This window comes from Mixophyes fleayi, chromosome 6 (assembly GCF_038048845.1).
Source record: "Mixophyes fleayi isolate aMixFle1 chromosome 6, aMixFle1.hap1, whole genome shotgun sequence".
Classification (NCBI taxonomy): Eukaryota; Metazoa; Chordata; class Amphibia; order Anura; family Limnodynastidae; genus Mixophyes; species Mixophyes fleayi.
The window spans coordinates 41,293,564-41,318,468 of record NC_134407.1 but is presented as its reverse complement, the minus strand read 5'-3'; the positions used below and the strand labels follow the sequence as shown (position 1 = coordinate 41,318,468).

The 24,905-nt window shown below is 41.5% G+C and overlaps 1 protein-coding gene across 3 annotated transcripts in view; it reads right to left on the bottom strand.

Moving 5' to 3' along the window:
- The window catches only part of SLC16A9 (solute carrier family 16 member 9), a 38,262-nt gene extending 17,646 nt beyond the window's left edge, over positions 1–20,616 (bottom strand). The window contains exons 1-5 of one of the 3 annotated variants that reach the window (XM_075216349.1): positions 20,206–20,616; positions 20,036–20,083; positions 13,828–13,865; positions 10,848–10,905; positions 7,192–7,413 (exon numbers count right to left, since the gene is read on the bottom strand). In XM_075216349.1, coding sequence (XP_075072450.1) covers positions 7,192–7,387 — 196 coding nt within the window. In that variant the 5' untranslated portion in view covers positions 7,388–7,413; positions 10,848–10,905; positions 13,828–13,865; positions 20,036–20,083; positions 20,206–20,616. The remainder of the gene's footprint in view (positions 1–7,191; positions 7,414–10,847; positions 10,906–13,827; positions 13,866–20,035; positions 20,084–20,205) is intronic. The other 2 variants (XM_075216350.1, XM_075216351.1) reach the window with 2 other exon arrangements.
- Positions 20,617–24,905: the final 4,289 nt, after the last annotated feature.

Here is a 24,905-nt window from a genome sequence, read left to right as displayed (position 1 = left end):
GCATCCCTTTAAGGTTCTTCATTGTTATATTGTTGTGGAATTCTTCTACCTGTTTATGTTTTGTAACCACCCCAAGTGGACTTGTTCTTTTTACTCTGTTATCCAATTCACAATGTAACTTGGTGTTGCCCTCTTAGGCTTCAGTGTTTTATCTATCTAATGTGTGACAAAATTTACAAATAAGCTATTTAAAAAAAAAAAGCAAATAAAAATCCCACAACAGCCATAAGATGTACGGAGCAGATGTCTGCTTCCTGCGGGTGTACATCTGTAGTCTTAATAAGACCAAATAAACTGTAGGAATAGGCACTGACAAGTACTCCGAAATAATCCTGCCAATGCCCAGTAATATGATATGTGTGCAATCAGAGATTTATTTACCATATAGCCAATCCATTCATGGGGCAGCATAGACAAGTTATTATGCTATGTGTATTTACTTTTTTCCTGTTGAAGCATGGACATGTGGAGTGCACAATTACTACATCAGTGCATATCTACTTACAATGCGCACAGCGACAGCACCTGTACATACCCCCCTACACTGAGGCAGCAGGCTTTGGGGGTTCCAGTTATAACGGACATGAAAATAAATGCTAATTCTTTTACTGCAAATCACTTGCTGTATTCTTGGCAGATTCAAAAATGATTAAAGTGACAATATCTACGTTTTTTAAAGTACAAAAGATTTTTATGCAAGCCAGCCAATTACTCACCACTGCTTGCACTGGAATAGCAGTGACATCTATATTTTGCATATATCCCCATACCTGACAATAATATGTTTCTTGATATACTTAAAAATCTAATGGATGAAATGTCACCTATGTGTGCAATTGCTACATCTTATTCACAGTCCAAAGGGTAAATTTATCAAGCTTCAGTTTTGAAAATGTAGAGATGTTGCCTATAGCAACCAATCAGATTCTAGTTATTATTTATGTAGTACATTCTACAAAATGACAGCTAGAATCTGATTGGTTGCTATAGGCAACATCTCTACCTTTTTCAAACCCAAAGTTTGATAAATTTACCCCCAGGTCTACAAAACACTGTGGAGAACTTGACCAATGAAGAGTTATTAAATATAAACAAACTAGTATTTTGGTTTAAATGCAAACTCCGCTACTTAGCAACTTTTTTTTATAATGTTCCAACTGCTGCCTTTCATTATTAATTTACAGGTGCCAATAAGTACTTGTGGCACTATCATCCCCAATTTCAGGTCATTCAAACTGCAGGTCCACATCCTATTTGCACTAACATTTTAAGGTTAGGTTAGGTGAAAATAATATGTTGATACTAGAGGAAAGTGGTCATTACTTTTAAGCTACAAATTTTCCACAAGCAACAATAACTGTATCATGAGTGTGTACTCCATGAAATTATATTTGCTGTTGTAGTTTCTAAAGCTATCTGATTACTAATTCAATGTATTACCTTTAAGGTTATCAGTAAACATGGCAGATGAGAACATTGTGACCATATTGTAGTAGAGAGAACAAGTGAGATAGTACAAGTGACGTGTTTATAGAGCAGCATTCAAATATCATCTCCAACATGATCAGTAATGCCACTGAGTTGAGTGTTACGTATGCTGGACACAAATATTCAAATATTTGGTGGTCAATATGGTAATGTTGAAGAAGCTGCTGAACATTGTATGTTGGGCAGCATGGTGGCTAAATGGTTAGCACTTCTGCCTCACAGCACTGGGGTCATGAGTTTGATTCCCAACCTTGGCCTTAACTGTGTGGCGTGTGTATGTTCTCCCCGTGTTTGCGCGGGTTTCCTCTGGGTGCTCCATTTTCCTCCCACACTCCAAAAACATACTGGTAGGTTAATTTGCTGCTAACAAATTGACCCTAATCTGTGTGTGTGTATTAGGGAATTTAGACTGTAAGCTCCAATGGGGCAGGGACTGATGTGAGTGAGTTCTCTGTACAGCTCTATGGAATTAGTGGCTCTATATAAATAAATGATGATGATGATGATTTAGAACAATGTTTATACAAATAGGTCAGATCGGAAAGAAAAACGAGCTGAACAATGACACCTATTAATATGTGTGGCTTCATGGTGACACACATATTGAGATCTGGATGGGTGGTCTGGCACCTGAACAACCAGATCAGTGCGATGTTGTGTGCCTGGTCAAAAAAATGATATATCAGCCATAGAAGCGCCATCTGCGAACAACAGCTTGGCATGGCTTAAAAAGCTAGAAAATGAATTTTAAATGTTTAATTGTTTTTAATGTGCCTTAGAAATCATGTACTCTCTTGAACCTACCAAATGTTATTTACATGTCTTGTTAACGGTTAATCAGATAACATCCGGGGATTTAACTTAAAGATTTCCACGAGCTTAAAACGCAATGCTTTGTGTAATTCCTCTTTATTAAGATACTTAGGGCAGAGTTTAAGTGACTGTATTATTCTTATATTCCACTGCCGCACACAAAGCTTTCCCTGTAAAATGACAAATACTTTCTGCAAATAAATCTCAGATATTCTGTAGAATTATGAGAATTATAAACATTAAAAACTTAATAATTGACGCTTGCTGGTACTGTACAATGCAAAAAAAAGTTTAACAGGAAAGTACCTTAAGTTTATTTTCCATGAGGCAAAACACTTGTGGGTAATATTTTCTCATATACAAGTAGTTTGTGTTTCAATTCTTACATGTAACTACAGCATTCAAGTCAAGCCAAAGGCTGGTTAAATGTTATAAGTTAATACACACGGGTGTCGAAAAATGATGCTAGTTAAAACGTATATAAAACCAAGTTGTATTTTGTGCTCACTTTTACAGAGCATTTGAAGACCATTCATTAACATGTCTCAAAGCTTCCCTGCAGTATACTGTATTATGTACTTAAAGGGGCATTGTCATAGAACTTCATTCTATCTTTACAGAACATTAATGCTTCTGAGCGTTGTAGGCAATACTGAAATTGGCAAAACAAACTGAAGCATACGATTGTCAGAAATTGTGTGCGTATAAGTCCAATAGCCCTAGTTACGGCCCTGGTAGAGACTAACAGTGATGGCTGCAGCTTCTCTTCTCCCTGTTGTGGACACAGCGAGGGGATATGGACCAGAGATGGACCCCACCTCTCTGCTAGATTGAGGAAGGGGGCTGGTGGCTAGAAATTTACCTAGTGGGTGGACATATCCTTTCTGATGAAAACTAGGGTTCAGTATCAGCTTCCCTGTTCATACAAGCTGAGCCCGTCACTCCGTCCTACCCATCAGTCTTTATTCCTCCTAAATTTGCTCTTCACCCAGAACTTGAAGTGGAATAGTATGCTAGTGATCTTTTAATCAAATTGAGCTGTTTTGCAATGATATTGCTGAACAAAGATGATGGATACAATGTAAGTCTTGCTTAGCAAACAAACTTTGAATCAGTTTTAATTCCTCAGAATTAAACAGAAGTAACCCTCATTAATCTTGGCAAGAATTTGTACAGAGTAAACATTTGCTGAAAATCGAGCGTGAGCAATGAGCAGTAAGTAAGCTGTTGTCAAGATTCCATAGATGACCTCTATTTAACATGCTATGAATATGACACTGTATAAGTACTCCTACGCCTGTTGAGTAGGATGTAATGTATGTATTGCCGTCACACTTTAGATTTTGTATATTTTCTAACTATGCATACAGAGAAACCTAAGATTTAATGCATAAATTATGCATTTTTCCACGTGTTCATAGACATGCGCAACAAATAATTTCAACTTTTCTGGAATGCTCTGGAATTAATTTACTGCAATTATGTATTTTTTCACAACATATTTTGATTACATAGTAACTGTAATAAGGTGCTACTCGTCCTACCTTATATTTATTTGGTTTTAGCAGAAACTTTACAAATCAGTCCACAAATATGCACTTAACCGATATAGGGCCTGATTCAATAAAGAACTTAAATGCTTATACTTGCCATGTTTTGCGTTAAATTGCACTGCGCATGCGCTGAAAAACTAACTATATGGCAGAGAACACAAGAGTATGCAATTCATCTTCAAGCGCCAAGGACACTTACGACAGGCTATGATTTAATGGGCGATATGGGGAGGGGAGGGGGCGTATGCACGGGCTCAATATTCAATAAGGACGTGCCATGCTCTTGCGCACACAGCAGCGACCGATTCAAGCTTTGGGCATCTCTAAGGTACATGTTTTTCAGTCGTATCACTTGCACCAATTACAGGTCATGTGTTATTGCTGAGCCATAGTGACGACGGTGGCATATGCCTGCTAGAACATGTGTTTGCAATTAAGATCAACTGTAAAAATGCTTTTTATGTACAGTAGACATTAATAACATCCTGATAAATGTATTTCATGGAGGAGGGGGGGGGGATTAAGAAACAAATCCTTGTTTTTAATGTTTTTCCATTAATGACTATATTATTAAGAGATGAAAATAAAGAAAAAAAATTCTGTGCATTCTTCTGGGACTTTATATTCCACATCTGTATTGTACGTATCCTGCAGTGTCTTGTGTCTGTTAGAGCAGAGCAGACCTAGACCCATATTCAACTGGAGGCGTTTGTGTGGCCCATAATGTTCAATTATACCTAGACAGGATGTAATTGTCAAACCCTTTAAGGTAATGTCACAGCAAATATAAAATTATTTTTTTGTTTTTTGTTTTTAATTAAAATGGATTATTGACCCTGGGCCCGATTCATTAAGGATCTTAAATTAGTATTCTGCAAATTAGTATTCTGTTTTGCACATAAGTTAAACACTGACTGTTTTCTTATGTAGCACACAAATATCAACTTTAAATTTCAGTGTACAGATAAGCTGTCAAGTATTTGTGTGCTACATGAAAAAACAGTCAGTATTTAACTTATGTGCCAAACAGAATACTAATTTGCACCCCTTGTATTGTAACATGGTTTTGTCCAGGAGACTGATATAAGAAGTTTCTTAAGTTAAGATCCTTAATGAATCAAGCCCCCTGTTATGACACCCACCCCCACCCAACAGATCATTTTTATTCTCATGCTAGCGCAACCGGAACTGATCCAGCTGAGGGCACCAAGCTTAAATGGAAATACTGGGACTTCACAACAGCTGAAGTGGCCTAAGCTGTACAAGTTAAGTGAGCTTTGTCCCTGTATTTTCACAAACAGACGGAGTGATTGTCCAAGGAAATATTTGCACTGCGATAAACAGTCTTTCCTCCACGGTACACATGTACACTCAAAGCTAATCCATTATGGGGATTAGTCCTGAAGATTAAGAAGGAAATTATACATAACAGAGTGGGTAAGTTACACTGGGCACAAACTCTGTAATCTTCCTTCTTTCAGCAGTGAATGATAAATAAACAGACTAAATACATAAATACTATAACGAATGAGCAAATAAAACTCACATGCTCTGGTCATTTCAGTTTCTAGGAAGAGTAGTGATTCGAGGAATTGCTGATGTGATTACAACCTGGTTCACACGAACTCTGATCTGATGTGCTCAGTTAAGCAGAAAGGCTGACATCAGCTGCTGCATCTACAGTATCCTAAGCTCGTCTGCCTACCCACTGTGATTTTACATAAGGACTGGACTCAAGGACTTATATTACCAGGCCAGAGCCCTTAGCTCCTCTGAAGATGCCTCAGCTATGATATCCCATAGACACTATGACATGACCCAATCTTCTGCACCCGAAACGTCACACTTCATTTACTATAGCAATTACCTGTGCTGAATTAATGAGTTTATGTGCTAAAAACATATTTCAGGACTCTGCCCGGGCTGTTTCCCTGCTGTGGAACAATCTTCCACATTCCATCAAGTTAGCATCTACTCTCAAAGGCTTCAAGCGCGCCCTTAAGACTCATTTCTTTATTGAAGTCTATCAGTCCTCCTCCTAACTTCCTTGTCCTGGCTCTCTCCCCCAGTTAGTACCACCATATTTGTGTCTCCCCCTTCCCTTTAGGATGTTAGCTCTCAGGAGCAGGGCCCTCTTTCCTTGTCTGCTCCTTCTGCTATTCCATCACCCTCTGTACCTCTTGGCCTGCTTCCCTAGCCCTGTTTTCTTAAGCTTTGGCCTACTTCTCGTTGATTTCTACCATCACTTTCACTATCTGTCCCAGAAATAATCTGATTTGCTTTACCCTGTCACCTGTGTTTGTATATATTTTTGTTCTTTCTGTATTATGTTGTGTCTTGGGTCTCTGTTTTCTGTATATGTAATGTACGGCGCTTTGGACCCTTTGTGGCGCCTTATAAGTTAAAGATAATAATAATAATAATAATAATAATTAATTAAACCAGCTCAAGTAACTGCAATAGTAATTTAAGGGAAGTTCAGAAGCAGAGTGTTGCACTGGATGAAAGGAAGGTCTGCTGGAGGTCTGACCCCTTCACTTTAATGTTAATAACTTGTTGTACATTTTATTGCTCGTGCTGCCCCTTTTTTAATAGCTTAAACCCTATGCTAGCTCACTTTTGTTTTACTTGTAAATCTCCTAGAACCAGGAGTAGCAAATTACAAAAAATTACAAAATGCTCCAAAGGTCTTACCCATTATCACACATGAAAAGCAAACACAGCAATGATATAGGACTTTATGTTAGAAACATAAAAACATAGACTTCTGATGGCAGATTAAGACTGATTGGTCCATCTAGTCAGCCCATTTGTGTTATCAATGATTTAGTTTCAGGACACACTTGTCTTTGTATTTTTAAATGTCTTTATTGTTGTTTCTCCCATTCCACCTGTTGGGAATTTGTTAGTGTTCATCTAAGACCTATATCAGTGGCACTTGTGTGATTTAAAAATAAATATTACCTGATAGACAATGGATAGTGGTCATTGCTATACAATATAAATAATAACTGGAAATCGGAATATAAAGTTGCATTTCACATAGAGGAAGTGATGAGACAGTGTCTTTCTTGTGTATATTATATTGGGCAATAGTGGAGAGCACAGAAAGCGTGTGATGTTATTATTACCCATACTGCTTTGCACTGTCACTTTCTAGGTGAAACAGCTTAGAGGAGGTGCTTACAGTCCTACCCATGGTATATACCTTTACCGCAAAGAAATTACAATAAAAATAGTGCAAATGTGCCTAATTGATAAACAGATCATTCGTTTGGTAATGAATATTGCCAAAAAAAAAGATGAATAGATGAAAACAAAACAAAACAAAACTTACTTGCTAGTAATCCCACTCCAGCAGCCAGAGACCCAACCCATGCGGTCTTCCCTTTTCCTTCATCAAAGACATCTAACCATTCAACATATAGGACTCCAACAGCTAGAGGAGAGCCATAGCACAGGAACTGGATAAAGAAAGAGGCTGTGACAATAATCCAGCCACATCCTCCATCTGGAGCCTTCTGATAAGTCATTTCTAAAATGGCTGATGGCTAAGGTTCTGTGGTAAAAGAAACAAACAAACACATTAAAAATGAATATATATACATATACATATAAACATTGAAAAGTTTAACAGTTGCCAAAGAAGCAGTTTTCCAAACATCAGGTTGCTGGCACTGCTCCTTCAGCAGTGTCTGCCAGCTTTCTGCTGCGTGTAGATACACTTGGATGCACACATGCTGCTTTGGCTCCTGTAATCTCCTTAAAGCTGCACTTATTCAAATAGTACTTCATCAATGTTTTTTAGTGTGTGGCTCTAACAGCTGCCATAACTTACTACAGGGACCTTTATGCTTCATTTTCAGCATCCAGGCCCGGCTCTCCCATTAGGCAAGGTTAGGCACTTGCCTAGGGCGCCGGGCTCTGGAGGGCGCCACAGAATTCTGAAATACTTTCAAACTGTGCGGCGACCGCTGACCATACCTGTCACGGCCGCCGCACAGCATTCAGATGGACGGGGAGGGGAGGAAGAGGCTATTTTGTCACCACCGCCGCCTCTCTGCTCCGTCTCCTCCCCTCCACTTACTAGTGTCAGTGAGTGGAGGGGAGGAGACGGAGCAGAGAGGCGGCGGTGGTGAGACAAGGTAAGAAGAGGAGGGAGGAGAGCAGGGATTTTTGCCGGGGGGGGGGGCCCGCTTTTTTAAAAATGCCTAGGGCGCCGTGGACCCTAGCACCGGCCCTGTCAGCATCATATGATATTATTATTTCAACAAAGATTCCTTTTAAACAGTTGTAATCACCCATTGTCATGTATATTTAATATAACAAAACATTCTAAAGATCATCTCCATTCCCCAGTGGTTCTACTAGTTTATGGTGGGCAATTTCAGTAACAAAAACAGTGAACTGGAGATTTAGGGGCCTAATTATCAAGCCCTATACCAGGCCTGGCCAACCTCTGGTTCTCCAGGTGTTGTAAAACTACAAGCCCCAGCATGCTTTGCTAGTAGATAACTAGCTGATAGCTGGCAAGGCATGCTGGGATTTGTAGTTTCCCAAACACTTGCAGACCCACAGGTTGGCCAGGCCTGCCCTAAACTATGCAGAAATGTTTTTTGGTTTAGACCAAGTAAATTGACTATTTAAGGAAAGCCTTACACAGGAGATATCTCATACTTGCCTACTTTCAGTAGGCGATGTCCGGGAGAGGGGCATGGCTAGAAGGCGGGAGGGGGCAGGGCGACTCGAATCGTGTCATTTTGGCCCCACCCCCACGAATAAAATGATGTTTTGTTGCGGGGTTGGGGCCAAAATGAAGCGATTCTCTGTGAATCGCGTCATTTTAACAAGGGAATTGCGGGATGCGGGAGAAATGCCAGCTCTCCTGGGAGTCCGGGAGACTTGGCAAGTATGAGATATCTCCTGCATTAGGCAAATTACTGCATAATACCACGGTCCCTATAATACTCGAATACTGTGGTGTGGGCACATGTATCTACGCATCCCTCTCAGCAGCCTTCCTGCTCTTCCTTGCGTTAATTTAGGTAAATGACATATCCGCAATAGCGACCCTAAATCGTGCATGCACAGTAAAGACTCAGTAGAACCCAGAGTTAATATTAGAATAAGTCATCGCAGAGGCAGCCTCCTATTGGGTGCTCTGTCCCTACATGACTTCTATAGTAAATTGCCACAATAATTAATCTGTCATCGAGGAGGTTACAGATAATAATTAACGTGGCAAAAGTCCGGCTGTAAATAAATAGGCTCCTTAGCATCATTCTAAAACTATTACTCTATGTCCATGGATGAAACAAGCAAAAAGTTAAACTCTTTGCTATCTTTGTAAGTGACAGCTTCTGTGCATACTTCTCACCATCTAACAGTCCATACAGACTGACTCAAGAAATAAATAGACTTCATATTGTACTTAAGCAGAAGCCTATCAAATGTCCGGGTCCATTTACATTTTCTACTTACATAGCATGACATTTTTTTTACAGCCATTTCCATTTTAGATGACACAGTCCCTTAGACAATTCTGTTCATCAGCGGGTGCAAACTACAGAGGCCGCCCTAACACAAATAGTGCTAGGCTTTCTAATCGAATTCCTCAGTAATGTTAGCCTTGATCTCTCCTTCTCTGACATACTGATCTGACTTTCCCTGGACTACATACCAATATTCCTAGCCTTATCCAAAGTTAGATTCTAGCATTTAGGATGATGTACCAGGCACTGTAACCCTTCATGTTTGCGTGGGTTTCCTGTGGGTGCTCCGGTTTCCTCCCACACTCCAAAAACATACTAGTAGTTCAATTGGCTGCTTTTAAATTGACCTTAGTCTCTCTCGGTGTGTATGTTAGGAAATTTAGACTGTAAGCTCTATTGGGCAGGGACTGATGTTAGTAAGTTCTCTGTACAGCGTTGCGGAATTAGTGGCGCTATATAAATAGCTGATGATGATGATTTAACCAGTGCATGTAAGCACTACAAAATCAATCAATTTTCTTATAAATCAAGTTTTAACATGAGCATCTTAAGCGCTGGATCAACTTTTTAAACATACTTGCCAACTCTCCCGGAATGTCCGGGAGACTCCCGCATTTTGCGAGAGTCTCACGGACTCCCGGGAGAGTGTGGCAATCTCCCAGATCTGCCCACTTCACTAGGAAGTGCCCCACTTCCTAGTGAAGTGGGCAGAATTAGGTCCCAAATGCCGTGATTCCTGGTGAACCGCGGCGTTTGGCCTCGCCCCCCCGCTGTCAAATGACGCATTTGCATCATTACATCACGGGGGCGGGTCCAAAATGACGTGCATTTTGGAGCCCCTCCCCCATCACACCCACCTCCCTGGCAGGCTCCCGGAAACCAACTTTCTAAAGTTGGTAAGTATGTTTTTAAACAGTAAAATATGCCCATGTTTAATTCTGTTTCGTGGGAATCCACTTTATTATGGCAGACATTGTAACAAATACTGTTTTAAGCATTAAATAAAAGTAATTGGTTTTAAGTGTGCTGGCTTTTTCTAGCAATTATTAAACATTGTAAAGATTAACCTGAACATTCCATAGCTAAAAACATTTCCAAGATACCATCCTTAGGCATACCTATAATGTCACCAGAGGGAAGGAGCCTACATATTCTGTAAAATGTATTTATGTATAGGTCTAAATTCACTTTATTTTCCTATAAATGTTCAGTGAAATATTTAGCAATGGTTAGTCTCCTGAAGGAAACACATTTCTCAGCATACCATAATACTATTTGATGTAATTCCGTGAAGTTCAATGGATCACAGGTTTTAGAGGCCAATATATCCTGAATAATGGCAGATGGGTTGTTTGACAACTCTCTGCAATGTTTTACTTTGCCAAAAATCATACACAAAATATGTACTTTTGCAAGGAGTATTTTTCAGCATAATGTTAAGCCATAAGCACTAATTTGTGAAAGGTGATTAAGAATAAATTATTGAAGTACTGTCACTTACAGATAAAAATGTGGATGCCTGTAATCTTGCACATGTTGTCAGAAATCTTCATTTATATCTATCAAGAGGAACAAACCCAGTGAGTAAACATGATTTTTCATGACACATCATCCTTTACCCGTCTAGCAGCTTTCAGTTTCCTACTGGTAAGTTCTAAAATTACAGAGACTTGATGAAGTGTGTGAAACAAATAATCTATTCAAACTGACCGACAAGTCCCTGTTCCTACATGCACCTGGCCACAAAAAAATGCAACAAAAAGCTTCATCAGCATTTGTGAAGACACTGGGTTTATCGGGCCCAATGTTACCCATTTCACGCTGGCTGACCACCCACAGGTGCCTTCCTATGCCAGGGAAGTCTACGCAGTACCTTCTAGGGTTTGTATAGTCACTCAGGCAAATGCAGTTAGAAAGTAAAGCAATACATTTTTTGCAATAAAAAAATCACTAGATTATTATGTACACACAGTAAATAAATGCCAGGCAGGTTTACGGGTTGGGTACGCTTTACCGATGTCTACTACTCCGATACGGAAAAGGCATACAAAGAAAATCCGAAATTATGAAAAAATGATTGGAAAAGAAACAGACTTACCTTCACCCAACGCTGGAGATGCTGACAGCAAGTGATTCTAATTGGAGAAGTGTTCGGCACTGCAGGCTGGCGTCACTGCGACGTCTGCCAATAGAAATTTAAAGCGGCAATGTCGGGTTAAGTGTTTAAGCACTTAACCTTAGGGGTCCCCACATTGTCGATTTAAACTTCTATTCACAGATGTCGCGATGACGTCACCCTGCAGTGCCGAACTCTTCTCCAATCGGAAACACTTGCTGTCAGCATGGTGCTCCCATCGGAGATCTCCAGCGTCGGGTTTAAGGTAAGTCTGTTTATTTTCCAATTGTTTTTTCATAATTTCGGATTTTCTTTGTAGGCATTCTCCATGTCGAAATAGTGGTAATCTTAAAAACGATTACCACCAAGGCTTACCACATCATCTGTCCCTTACCCCACTAGCTTAAGGAATTACAGTCACCTGGCTGTCCAGACTTGACGACTCATGGATCTCTCTCAGCTGCATATCTCGACTCTGGCATTGAACAACAACTCAAAAACCAGATCTTGCACATTTCATGAATGAAATCCCAAAATGAACATCACCTCCCCCCTGGAGCGGCTCCTTATATCTAGAGTCAAATTTCCACAGTGCTTTCCCCGCCCTCGGCAAATCCTTGGGTCTATCTCTCTTTACACATTGATAGGTCCTGGATCAGGGGGTTGGAGGGGGGAAGTGGAGATGAGCTGTGCTTCCACAGAAGCCCACTGCTGGGACTCAGACAAAATGTCTGGTGTTGTCCTATGGAGAACAAAGGATAACAATTGGCTTCTTCCACCTCCAAAGATAGGGTAGCAGTCATCCCCTCCTAAAATTAACCCCTTACACTACTTTGTGATGTCACAGGGTCCCCAGCTGTTCCATACTTCCTGTAGAGGAAAGAGGGGGGAGAATGAATGCAGCTCCAGCCCCCTCACCTGTATCCTGGACACCACCCGATCTTTACCCATAACCCTCCCGGCTTCATTTTAAGGACAATGAATAGCAACCTCACTGCCACATCATCAATATGCAATACTCAATATTCATATTTGCAATGAGCTACAATGTCCCCTTCTCCACATGTAATTAGACACTGCAGTGGTATTCTGTTGAGCTGGGGAACAAAAGCAAGGGCTATAAAAAGTACATGCTATAATCCACATTTTGTGAGAAACGAGGCTGGTTATGGTGTTATCAAACCCGTTTCGTCACAGCATTCGTGTGGAATAACCTAGCAGCCAATGTTTTAGGGCTGTCATGAAATGGACATAAGAGGAAACAGCTGTGTGGGCTGCACCAAAATGCATGAGAATTTTATTCACTTGTAAATAGTGACATCACCGAGTCACAAAGCACAAAAGTTTACCATTGGTAATAAAAAAAATTGGTGCATATGAATGAGGTGGTGTAACTCATAGCAACCATTCTAATTCCAGCTGCCATTTTTTCTAATGACAGAAAAAATCATCATCAAGTATTTATTTATATAGTGCCACTAATTCCGCAGTGCTGAACAGAGAACTCAATTCAGAAAATAAAGGCATGTGTCTGATGGGTTGCTAATGGTTACAGCACATTTTTTCAGTGCGCCACTTTTCATAAAAGTCCACAAAATGCCTCAGTGAAGTCATTAGTTCCCAGTGAATTAATAATCTACATTCTCATGAATATTGGTGTAGTCTACAAAATACATTACACACAGCTAGTGACTATGCTGTGTTTCATTTGTCTTTCATTAGAAGGAGGAGAGTTGCAGATGTATGCAGCCCCTCTAGGGATCATTGAGCCCTATCAGTATAAGCACAACCAGAATATCACAATAAAAGATGGATACAGATAAATACCCTGATGCAGGGGCAAACGCAGAATTTGTAGAGGGGTGTTTCCACACCACGCTGCCAGTGGGCGTGGCCAGCATGCATGGGGACGTGGCTATAATTTTAGCCAGTGCTTGGCTGCTCTCCAATTCTTCCTATCCCCATAATATACATGGGCAATGCTGCGTGCACACCTGTTAGATGTACGCAGCTCTCCCTTTTCAAGCAGAGCCGTGTGAAGCGGGGGGCAGGGTCCAGCCACCTCAATTATACAGTGCCCCAGGCTTGGAGGGGGTTTCCAGGCACTAGGAACCCACCCCCCCTCGGTTTGCCTATGTGATGATATTTAAAGACGTTCTTTACTTTCTGGCTCAGTGATGCTCTTTGCACACATACCTTTTCATAGAGTATTTACAGTGGGACATAAAAGCACGTTAAATAATTGTAGAAATACAAATGATGAAAGAACAACACTGATTAGTTTATTACATGTATCACATTATCAGTACTACTCGGGGAGAATGGTTCCTGAATCAGACACAACTCATGTAGTTTTAATACTTACTGTCTTATTTCAAGAGGTAGAGATATTGCCAATACTGTCTGTTGAGAAAGAAATAATTTGGTGGTTAGTGCAAATATATGGGGAGGGTTTGTAGAGATTGTCTGATCAGCATACACCATTAGCATCTCTGAATGAGATGGTTTAGAATGTGCACAGTACAAACTGTTTAACAAACGATTACTGAAATCAGCTGTTGACTTGTTCAGTTTGCCAGCAACATATCTGAACTTCTGTCCTGATCTACTTGGCAGCCCCCGGCCAATCTCAATTATAACTTGTCAAGTCTGTTCGAGGGCCTTGTTTTGTTTCCGTTTGCCCATCTGTTGAGGCTTAAGAGTGCCAAACACACCATAAGCTTTCCCAAGGTATACTGTTTAAAGAAAAACATAACTCTGCATGTGACTACTGGACATTTCTTACCTAAGGTGCTTTTAGTACTGTCTGTGACAACATGTCAATTTTAAAATGCTGAGTGATTTTATTTTTTTTATGTGAAAGAGCAATTTCAAAAGTATTTTCACTGGAATTGCCCAACAAGAAGATACACTGTCGGCTTCAAAATGCTGATTGATCTAATTTACAGTTAGTTAGAATGAAACCAAAAATAATGTGCTGACAGATTTAGAGTTGGGAGTTAGATATTTTCTAGTTTAACTCAATTGCAGTATAACAATAAAACTGCACAGTATTTGTGGGCTACATGCAATAAAATGTATTTGTACCTCTTCCTTTGCAACGTGGTTTGTACAGGTACAAATTTGCAACCTTTATTTGCTTTACTGCTAACACTAAATGAGACCTCATGTGTCATAGTCCTATTCCCTTTAAGATGAGCAATCTGGGAATAATAGAATTAATTTGAGGAGAACTCTGAATGACTGCTGTTCAGTGCAACCCTCCAAAACCGATGTCTTGAACTTGGAACATTTACAGACTGCTGAGGCTAGTGTGAACAGCGGTGGTCCTAGTATCATCATCAACATTTATTTATATAGAGTCAGCACATTCTGTAGCACTTTACAATTGGGAACAAACAGTAATAAAACAGTACTGGGTAATAAATACATGCCGCAAGCTTACAATCTATGGGACAAGGGGAGTTTGATACACAAGGGTGAGTGCTACATCATATTGCATATTTTTCCAGCTAGAATGCAAAGGTAAAAAGTATTGATTGAGCTGTATAATCAGTCAAACAGCAATGTTGGTCAGAGGGTTGTTGTCTTGTGTTAGCTGTGCAGAGAGTGGTAATAGGGTAACCTAGGGAGATTAAGAGGGTGGTAGAGGACTATTATAAGCTTGTCTGACGAGGTTGGTTTTCTGAGAACGTTTGAAAATTTGAAGACTAGAGGAAAGTCTTGTGGTACGAGGGAGTGAATTTCATAAAGTAGGTGCAGCCCGAAAAAAGTCCTGTAACCGAGAATGGGAGGAAGTGATGAAAGTGGAAGAGAGATGAAGATCTTGTGCAGAACGGAGGTGTCGAGTTGGGAGATATTTTGAGACAAGTGAGGAGATGTATGTCGGTGCAATTTTGTTGATGGCCTTGTATGTTAGTAGAAGAATTTTGTATTGGAATCGTAGAAAAACAGGCAACCAATGTAGAGATTGAGTGGCTCAGCAGAGAAATGTTTGCAAGGAAAATCAATCTAGCCGCTGCGTACATAATAGATTGTAGGGGCTTGAGTGTGATTTTGGGAAGACCAGTAAGGAGGGAATTACAATAGCCAATGCAGGAGATGATGAGTGCATGAATTCAGGTTTTTGCAGTGTCGTGTGAGATATGTGCATATTCTGATATATTTTTTAGATGTAACATGATTTAGATATAGTGTCGATGTGAGGAACAAAGGATAATTGTGAGTCAAGGATTTATGGTCATATTATTAACAGAATAGAAACTGAGGGCTGAACTTAAGCTCGAGGGATTTTAAAAGCTAAGGCTGGAGCTGTGAACTGTATTGGTACTCTGAGGGTTAATAATTTGACTAAGGGAGAACATCCAACTGATTCATGGTGGAGGGATCATGGAAGTGATATATGGGATGGGTGGAGGAGAAGGAGTCTCTTGTGCAGCTGGACATTACCCATCCACTCTCCCTGTTGTTTGTGGTTGTTAGAAATCGAAGGTAGATGGTTGGTTATCTACATCTTGGATACAGTCACGGTATGTGTGAGTGTTGGTGGACATCATGAGAGGAGAAGGGCCGGAAATCGCAGTGCAGTCGACGGCCAGTGGTGAGGGCACATTACGGTATCGGACACACTTAACCCACCTTTTTTCTATGGAATTCGCTATAGTCTCGGTCCAAGTACCTCCCGGGCGGGTTGGCTTGTGGTTGCTTCCATTAGCGTAAAATGCAGGCGGGTTTTGTAGTGCCCGGGGCGGCTGCCCCATTTAAGGTAGATATGTGCACCTGGGGCGTGTTGGTTGTCCCCCATTTGCGGATGTCCCATGGTAAGTGCTGGGGCATCCTGGTTTGACTGGCGAATGTCTAACTGACTGCTCTCTTTCTCCACCACCACACCTTACAAAATAAATGCCTTTACTTTCACCACATTAAGTTGTTGTGTCATTTATTTTATGGTTTTAGTTAAATGGTTTAAGAGTATAAGGCGGCGGTTCCCAAAGTGTGCGCCGCGGCTCCCAGGGGTGCCGCTGTCACTGGGGTGCCGCGAGCCAGACATAGAAAGAAAAAAAAAAAGAACACATAAACTTACCAATCCGCCGGGCGCCGGGACCCAGCAGCCTCCTCTCCCCGCAGCAGCTGTCACTGAATATCGACATCAGTTACAAGCTGCGGGGAGAGGAGGTTGCTGAGTCCCGGCGCCCGGCGGATTGGTAAGTTTATGTGTTCTTTTTTTTTTTTTCTATGTCTGGCCCGTGACAGAGGAGTGACAGGGATCGTGGCAGCGGAGAGTGACAGCGGGGGCAGAGTGAAGAGTGACAGCGGGGGCAGAGTGAGGGGGACACAGCGTGAGAGGGGCAGTGGAGGGGGACACCGCGTGAGAGGGGCAGTGGAGGGGGACACCGCGTGAGAGGGGCAGTGGAGGGGGACACCGCGTGAGAGGGGCAGTGGAGGGGGACACAGCGTGAGAGGGGCAGTGGAGGGGGACACCGCGTGAGAGGGGCAGTGGAGGGGGACACAGCGTGAGAGGGGCAGTGGAGGGGGACACAGCGTGAGAGGGGCAGTGGAGGGGGACACAGCGTGAGAGGGGCAGTGGAGGGGGCACACAGCGTGAGAGGGGCAGTGGAGGGGGGACACCGCGTGAGAGGGGCAGTGGAGGGGGACACAGCGTGAGAGGGGCAGTGGAGGGGGACACAGCGTGAGAGGGGCAGTGGAGGGGGATAAAGCGTGAGAGGGGCAGTGGAGGGGGCACACAGCGTGAGAGGAGCAGTGGAGGGGGACACAGCGTAATAGGGGCAGAGGAGGGGGGACAGCGTGACAGAGGGCAGAGGGGGCAGTGTGAGAGGGGGCAGTGTGTCTGGATGCAGAGGGGGGACGAGTGCCTGAGGGCAGAGTGTCTGGATGCAGAGGGGGCATTTTTGCATACAACTAAATAAGTATTTCTGTCCTGACCTAAATACTTATTACAATTTTTTGACCCAACTACTTCTAAAACAGGACTGCTCAATAATTATTTTGGAGGGGTGCCTTGAAAAAATTTGGAGACTCTAAGGGTGCCGCGAACTGCAAAAGTTTGGGAACCACTGGTATAAGGTAAGGAATTGATATCAGCCGTTAAGCGTTTTAATAGAAATGTCAGGCAGGAAGCTTCTGTTTTTGGGTGGTAATAATATAGTAACAGTACTACTCAGCAATTATATACTGTCACATTCTCATCACAATGTAAGGAATGCTGCATGTTGAGGTCTAGGAAAGTATTTTACAACACTGTGACGGTACAGGTGTCCTAAGGTGAGCTGATGGTGGACAGAAACCAGTGCTTGCTAGTTAAAAATGCTCTAGGAGAAGATGATCCTCAGGGAGTACAGAAACCGGTTTCAGTCCTCCCTGAGCTCGCCTTAGGTCATCTGCGTTACGGTTTGACATGTGTACTGTCCCAGTCAAACTCCCCACCTGCCACTGTCAACAACACACAGATCCCGAACTTGACATAGCACTGATAAAATATTACCTGATCTGGCATCTCTTTTTATTTATAGTTAGCTAAACCCGACAGGACAGCAGTCTAAACCAATGCATGATAACAGATAACTGAATAGAGAATAGCAAAGGGGCAATCCAGGACTATGCATTGCTATTAATGCCACACATATAAAATACCATTAAAACATTGGTCAAGTCTCCATAGCACTACAGCGAATGCCCTGTTTGACTAAAAATGCAACTGATGTTTTAAATATTGAATTAATCGAGTGTTTGATTAAGTTTTTAAGAATAAATATAAAACATTAAATATTTTCCCAGTGTAACACATAATGATATCTGCATGTCAGTTATGTGAGTAAAAACTTCAGCTGCTCTACAGAATTTGCAGAACTGCTACCACTGCCACGGGTTGAGTCACCATCAAGTTGGCTGGAGCTGCACCGTATCCTCCCCTTAATATTTATATGGAGCCCTGCCGATGCAGTGTTCGCCCCTGATGCCTGCTATCACTGGGAGTAAACTTTGGCAGCAAAAAAAAAAAAAAAAGCCCCTGAAACGAAGGTCTAACCCAGTGTTGGCTAACCTGTGACACTCCAGGTGTTGCGAAACTACAAGTCCCAGCATACCGTTCCAGCAATAAGATGCTATATATTGGCAAAGCATGCTGGGACTTGTAGTTTCACAACACTTGGAGTGTCACAGGTTAGCCAACACTGGTCTAACCAGTAGAATTAAAGTGCCACCAAATTCTTTGTGCCTTATTTCCCGGAGCTTTGCAAAAATGGATAGTTTGGCAATTGCGTAGCTGAGTTTCAATGTATGTGCAAGGTAAAGAGAGAGGTATAGTGTGTGTGGTTATCATGACGATTACCATGGTCAGTTGTCTATTAGAAGTCTTGAATAGCTTGCAGCTCTTCACTTAATTTGCCCTCATATCCAACCCCTTAACCTGCTGGCTACTCACCTCAATTAATGTTCTCCTCTGAGTTCTTCTGAACAGAACAAACTAATTGCAGTTGCCCCTGGCACTGAAAGCCACTATCACAGTCGGACACTGACAGCTAGCTCCATTTTTTTGTCCTGACATGAACTGTTTTTAAGTCACTGAATGTGTGAGAGGGACAGAGGGGACTGGCAACACACAGTGTACGGTATATGGAGGCAGAAGAGGCGTTCATGGACTGGAGAAGTAGTAGGTAACAGTTTAGTAGGCACAGTGAAACGGGACAGATGTGAGTAGTAAATAATGAAGTTTAGAGCTTTAAACTGCACAATAACGCTGATGCTGAATTTACAATGCCAAATTTCATCAATGCTATATCCCAGTGATGGATAACCTGTGACACTCCAGGTGTTGTGAAACTACAAGTCACAGCATGATTTGCCATTAGATAACTAGCTGATAGCTGGCAAAGCATGCTGGGGCTTGTAGTTTCACAACACCTGGAGTGTCACAGGTTAGCCATCACTGCTATATCCTATGATAGATAGAGAGATAGATAGATGCAAATTGATACATTGATACTATCAATTCATTTCTGATCACTTCTTTATCTACATGAGTCTTGTCTCACACAAGGAAAAATAACAAAATAGCATATATCCTATACAATATATCCTATACATAGTTGCCAGCAATTTAAAATGATGTTCAGGGACAATTTGGTATTAACCATGTCACACACAGTTATAATTTATGGTTTTGCATGTTATATACTCACCTTTATTGGGTATTATTTTCATTTATTTATAAGGCACTTACATATTCTGCAGCACTGTTAACATTAACATATGAAGCCTATAGGATAATAGTAAATAAGGAATATTACATCTAATATGCAGAATAAGATTAAGTATACAGTGTAGTTACCCAATATTGGGGAATATAGAAACATTCCAAGGGACAAAGGTTTCCAGTGTTGAATCTGTATAAGGGACAACTGGCAACTATGTATCCTATTGAAACACTCATACAACACCATGCAATATAATACAGGAGAATAAATGACATTTTTTTTAGACAAATAATAATATTTACAATCTTGTCCAGTCTAACAGAAGTGGGATCATGCCATCAGATGGCTACAATGACATACCTTGTACACGTAAGCTTTATTTCCTGTTGAGGAGGTTGATGTACCTTTCTGCAAAGGAGTTAGAAGAATACAACTGAAGTCACACAAGCAAGAATGTACCCATGCAGAGACGTGATTAACTAGGTGACAGCAAAACAATATACAGAAGACATGTTATTATACTGCTTTACCTGAGTGCATGCTGTTACCAGTGAAGACCACATTGAAGCACAGCCTCAGTACCCGTCTTCGGTTTGCAATGATAAGAAACACACTTCAGCTTCATTTCTGCCTCCAGCTCCAGGGGACGGACTGTGCAGACACTGATGCCAATATTTTTTTTTATTTGCATTTTGTGTCTCCTGTATCCCTCCTACTTCTCCACCCCACTTCACCTCCTTTTCCTCGCCTGACATCAGTCTAGTCTGAACCGGTTACCACAGAGTTATGATAATGGAATCGGGAGGAGGGGGGGGGGCTGCCAAACGTAATGACAACCCCAGAGTTTTCACTGCTGCTGGCACTCAGCTGAGTGAATGGTACCTTTGTCACTGACTCACTGGTGACAAAGGATCAGCAGCTGTGCAGTCCACTGATATACTGAGCGAGGTTTACTGCATCCTGCTATTCAGTCAGTTATTTCTGCTATTTCCATTTCCCATTCCCAGGGAGTAGGTAAAAGCCGGAACGCCGGAATGAGTCAGCTTACTACAGCGCCCTCTGCAGCTTGGTGTCTTGAGTGAAGCTTGTTGTGTTCTCTCTCCCTATACAGTGCATTCTGTTCTTCTACACAGATACGTTCTCTGCAATATATGGAACAACTGTTCCACATATTATATTGCATAAATATTGTATTGTGTATAAATATATATTTATATATATTTCTGTATATCATAGCTATACATTCTAGTTATCTGGTCAACCTGCCTGAATGTATGTCGGAATGAAGCGCTGAGTGCATTACCCATCCAATCCGGCTGCCAGAATGAAGCTTCGATGATCTTCTGCCTGCCAGAATGGAACCCCCGAGGACATTAACCATCCATTCCGAATGCTGGAATGGGATTCAGAACACCTTAGCCATCCATTCTGGGTGCCAGAATGGGTCTGCCAGTCCAATAGCTATCCATTCCGTGCTGAAATGGGTCTCAGTGTTCCATAGCATTCCAGTCCGGGTACCGGAATGGGTCTGTGAGTACCATAGCTATTTATTTTGAGTCCCAGAATGGGGTTCTGAGTACCTTACTCATCCATTCCAGGTACCAGACTGGGACTGCCAGTACATTACCCATCCATTCCAGCTGCCGGAATGGATCTCTGAGTACATTAATCATCCATTCTGGCACCCAGAATGGATGATTACTATAAACAAAACCTTATTACGACACCCAGAATGGATTGCTAAGATACTCAGACATCTATTTCGGCACCCAGAATGAATGTCTAAGATACTGAGACATCCATTCCGGCACCCAGAATGGATGGTTAAGGCAGTCTAAGCCCCATTCCGGCACTTGGAATAGTTGTCTAAGATACTTAGAGACCAATTCTGGTAGCCGGGATGCATAACTAAGGTACTCAGACATCCATTCCGGCACCCGGAATGAATGGTTAAGGTACTCAGACATCCATTCCGGCACTCAGAATGACTGAATAATGTACTCAGAGCCCCATTCCGGTACCGGGAATTATTGTCTAAGAAAGTGATAGCCCCATTCCAGCAACCAGAATGGATGGTTAAGGTCCTCTGAGCTCCATTCCGGCAGCTGGAATGGATGCATAAGGTCCTCAGACATACATTCAGGCAGGAAGAATGGATAACTAGAATATATAGCTATGATACACAGAAATATACTGTGTGTGTGTGTGTATATATATATATATATATATATACATACACACACACACACACAATACAATATATATATATATGCAATATAATATGTGTAATAGTTGTTCCACATATTACAGAGAACATATCTGTGTAGTAGAACAGAATGCACTATACAAGCAGAGAAAACACAACAAGCTTCACTGAAGACACCAAGCAGGGAGCCAAATCATTCCGGCGTTCCGGCAATTCCGGTTTTCACCCAGACCCCATTACCCAGTGTTCATGCAGGTTATCAAATGCAGTATAATCAATAATACAGCTGTACATATGTTACATTCTTAATAATTCTACTTTTTTGATAATAAACATATAATGAAAATAATTATGAGAAAAATGTTTTGTATGACAGATGTTAAAAAAAAAAAAAAAGATATTGCAGGCTAATTTCAAGAAGTAGCTGGGCAGTGCATGGATGGGGAGAAGGAGCTGGGCAGTGCATGGATGGGGAGAAGGAGCTGGGCAGTGTATTAATGGGGAGAAGTAGCTGGGCAGTGCATGGATGGGGAGAAGGAGCTGGGCAGTGTATGGATGGGGAGAAGGAGCTGGGCAGTGTATGGATAGGGAGAAGGAGCTGGGCAGTGCATGGATAGGGAGAAGGAGCTGGGCAGTGCATGGATGGGGAGAAGGAGCTGGGCAGTGCATGGATGGGGAGAAGGAGCTGGGCAGTGTATGGATGGGGAGAAGGAGCTGGGCAGTGCATGGAAGAGGAAAGGGAGCTGGGCAGTGCATGGATGGGGAGAAGGAGCTGGGCAGTGTCTGGAAGAGGAGAAGGACCTGGGCAGTGTATGGAAGAGGAGAAGGAGCTGGGCAGTGCATGGGGAGGGACTGGGAATTGCATGGGATAAAAAAAGAAATTGAAAAAAATCCATCTGTATAAAAAAATCTCACTTGTGGATGGAGTACAATTCTTGCAGGTATATATATAGAACTATGCGCGTCGCATTGATTACTAGCAGCGTTTTGCACTGTAGAGAAAGTAAGTTGTTATGAAACAGGTGCCTAAGATTTGTTTGAAGCCTGTTTGGGTGGCCTAGGAATAAAGGAGGCCAGGAAGCTTAGCTTTACAGACTATAATTAAACATATGCAACTATTTTTATTACAAACTATTTACATATACATAGCACATTTCCCTTTAATGTTTATTTTATTTATGTCCATTAAACAGAAATACATTGTAATATATACATTGCAGAAAACAGCTGTATAAATGAAATGTTACAGAAACATTATACAGTGAATCCCATACACATCTGACTATGTAATATTTTATTGTGTCTCAGCAACATGGCATCTTTCTTTACACCTGAAAATTTAAAATTGCAAATAATTTATCTGTAGCATAATACATGCACATACACCCTGTAAAGAACCAAATAATATAGAATAACCATAAAGGCTAGGGTTTGGTGGGCTAAAACCAGCTAAGTAACGATGGGTGCTAAACGCTTCTCATAGGTCCCAATGGACACATTGTAAATTATACAGACCTAATTCTTTATGTTGAGACATTATTTTGAACTTCTTAGAATTCTCTTCATATATCACAAGAGAAACAAGGTCACCATCTTCTAATTAAACTATTCTGCAACCACCCAACAACAATTCACAGAAGTTGATTTCAATTCTGAGAACCTTATGCACACTGGCTTTTATTTTAAGTGTATATAAACAGTCTTATAAAATCTTTTAATGGCCCTTTGGGGCTGAGTGGGCAAAAAAATGTATGTGAAGGAACTTGTACACACTTTCTGACAAGTGCTCACTTCACCTTGCGTCACTTTCGACATTCCCGTAAACGCTCAAACACGGTGTGGCTCAATAAAATTCAGTGGACTTTCATGGGAAAGTCCATTAAGTAAATAATACATTATGCTGCATGTAAGCTTAGAGACGAGTTCATGAACGCATGTCTAATACTCTGCTAAAAGTAGAGATGTTCACTGACCCCCGTCTTTTGGATTTGGCTTTGGTTTTGGATCTGGATTAACTGTGTCTTTTGGTTTTGGTTTTGGCAAAACCGCCCTCGCGTGTTTTGGTTTTGGATCCCAATTTTTTTTTCTAAAATCCCGATTTTTTTTTTGTTAAAATCATATAATTTGGCTAATTTTGTTATCCCTACAGTATTATTAACCCCAATAACATTAATTTCCAATCATTTACAGTCAATTTTTGTCAAGTGACAAGAACACTGCTACCCCTCCTGTTTCTGTATGAGCAATGGCACTGAGCAATGGCACCAGAGACTGGCGAGGGACAAGAACACTGCTACCCCTTCTGTTTCTGTGTGAGCAATGTCACTGGAGACTGGAGAGTGACAAGAACACTGCTACTCCTGTTTCTGTGTGAGCAATGGTGCTGGATCTCCTGGGCAGGGAGGTACTTATGGAATCTAAAACCCACGAGATCTGACAACGCAACGATGACGTCTTGCCTCGATTCAGATCTGAGGACGCGCGAAAGTAACGATCCTCTAACTTCAGGTAGGCTCGGTTTTCAGAAAACCGAGCCTGAGCATCTCTAGCTAAAACATGGGCCAGAGTACAAGGTTTTGTCTAACACTTACTTAACATTGTTTTTCCCATAAGTACAAGCCCTGAGAAAGGGTTTTCCACTTTAAAAATATTTTTTTTCTAAATACTTCCCATACCAATAACAGTAATAATAATAGGACTTTCTCGCCTGGGACACCCATCACACAATGTTTTTAGCTGGGTCCTGACACTTACAAGTAGCCAGGATCTCTGCTGATAAACATCAGCCCCTCTGGTCGAGACTCTTTGTTGCAGGAGAGTACAGACACGGGGGGCCCAGGGGCGGGCTGGACCGGGGGGCAGCTCTGTCTAACGGCTGTACATGATGATGATGACGACGATCGCCAGAACTAGCTTACCACTTCTGATTGGCTATTTATGATATCACCTCTAAAGCTACAGGGTGCTTTCTTCATTTATAGGATTGAGGGTGTTTATTTGCAAAAAAATAATAATATGTTGTTA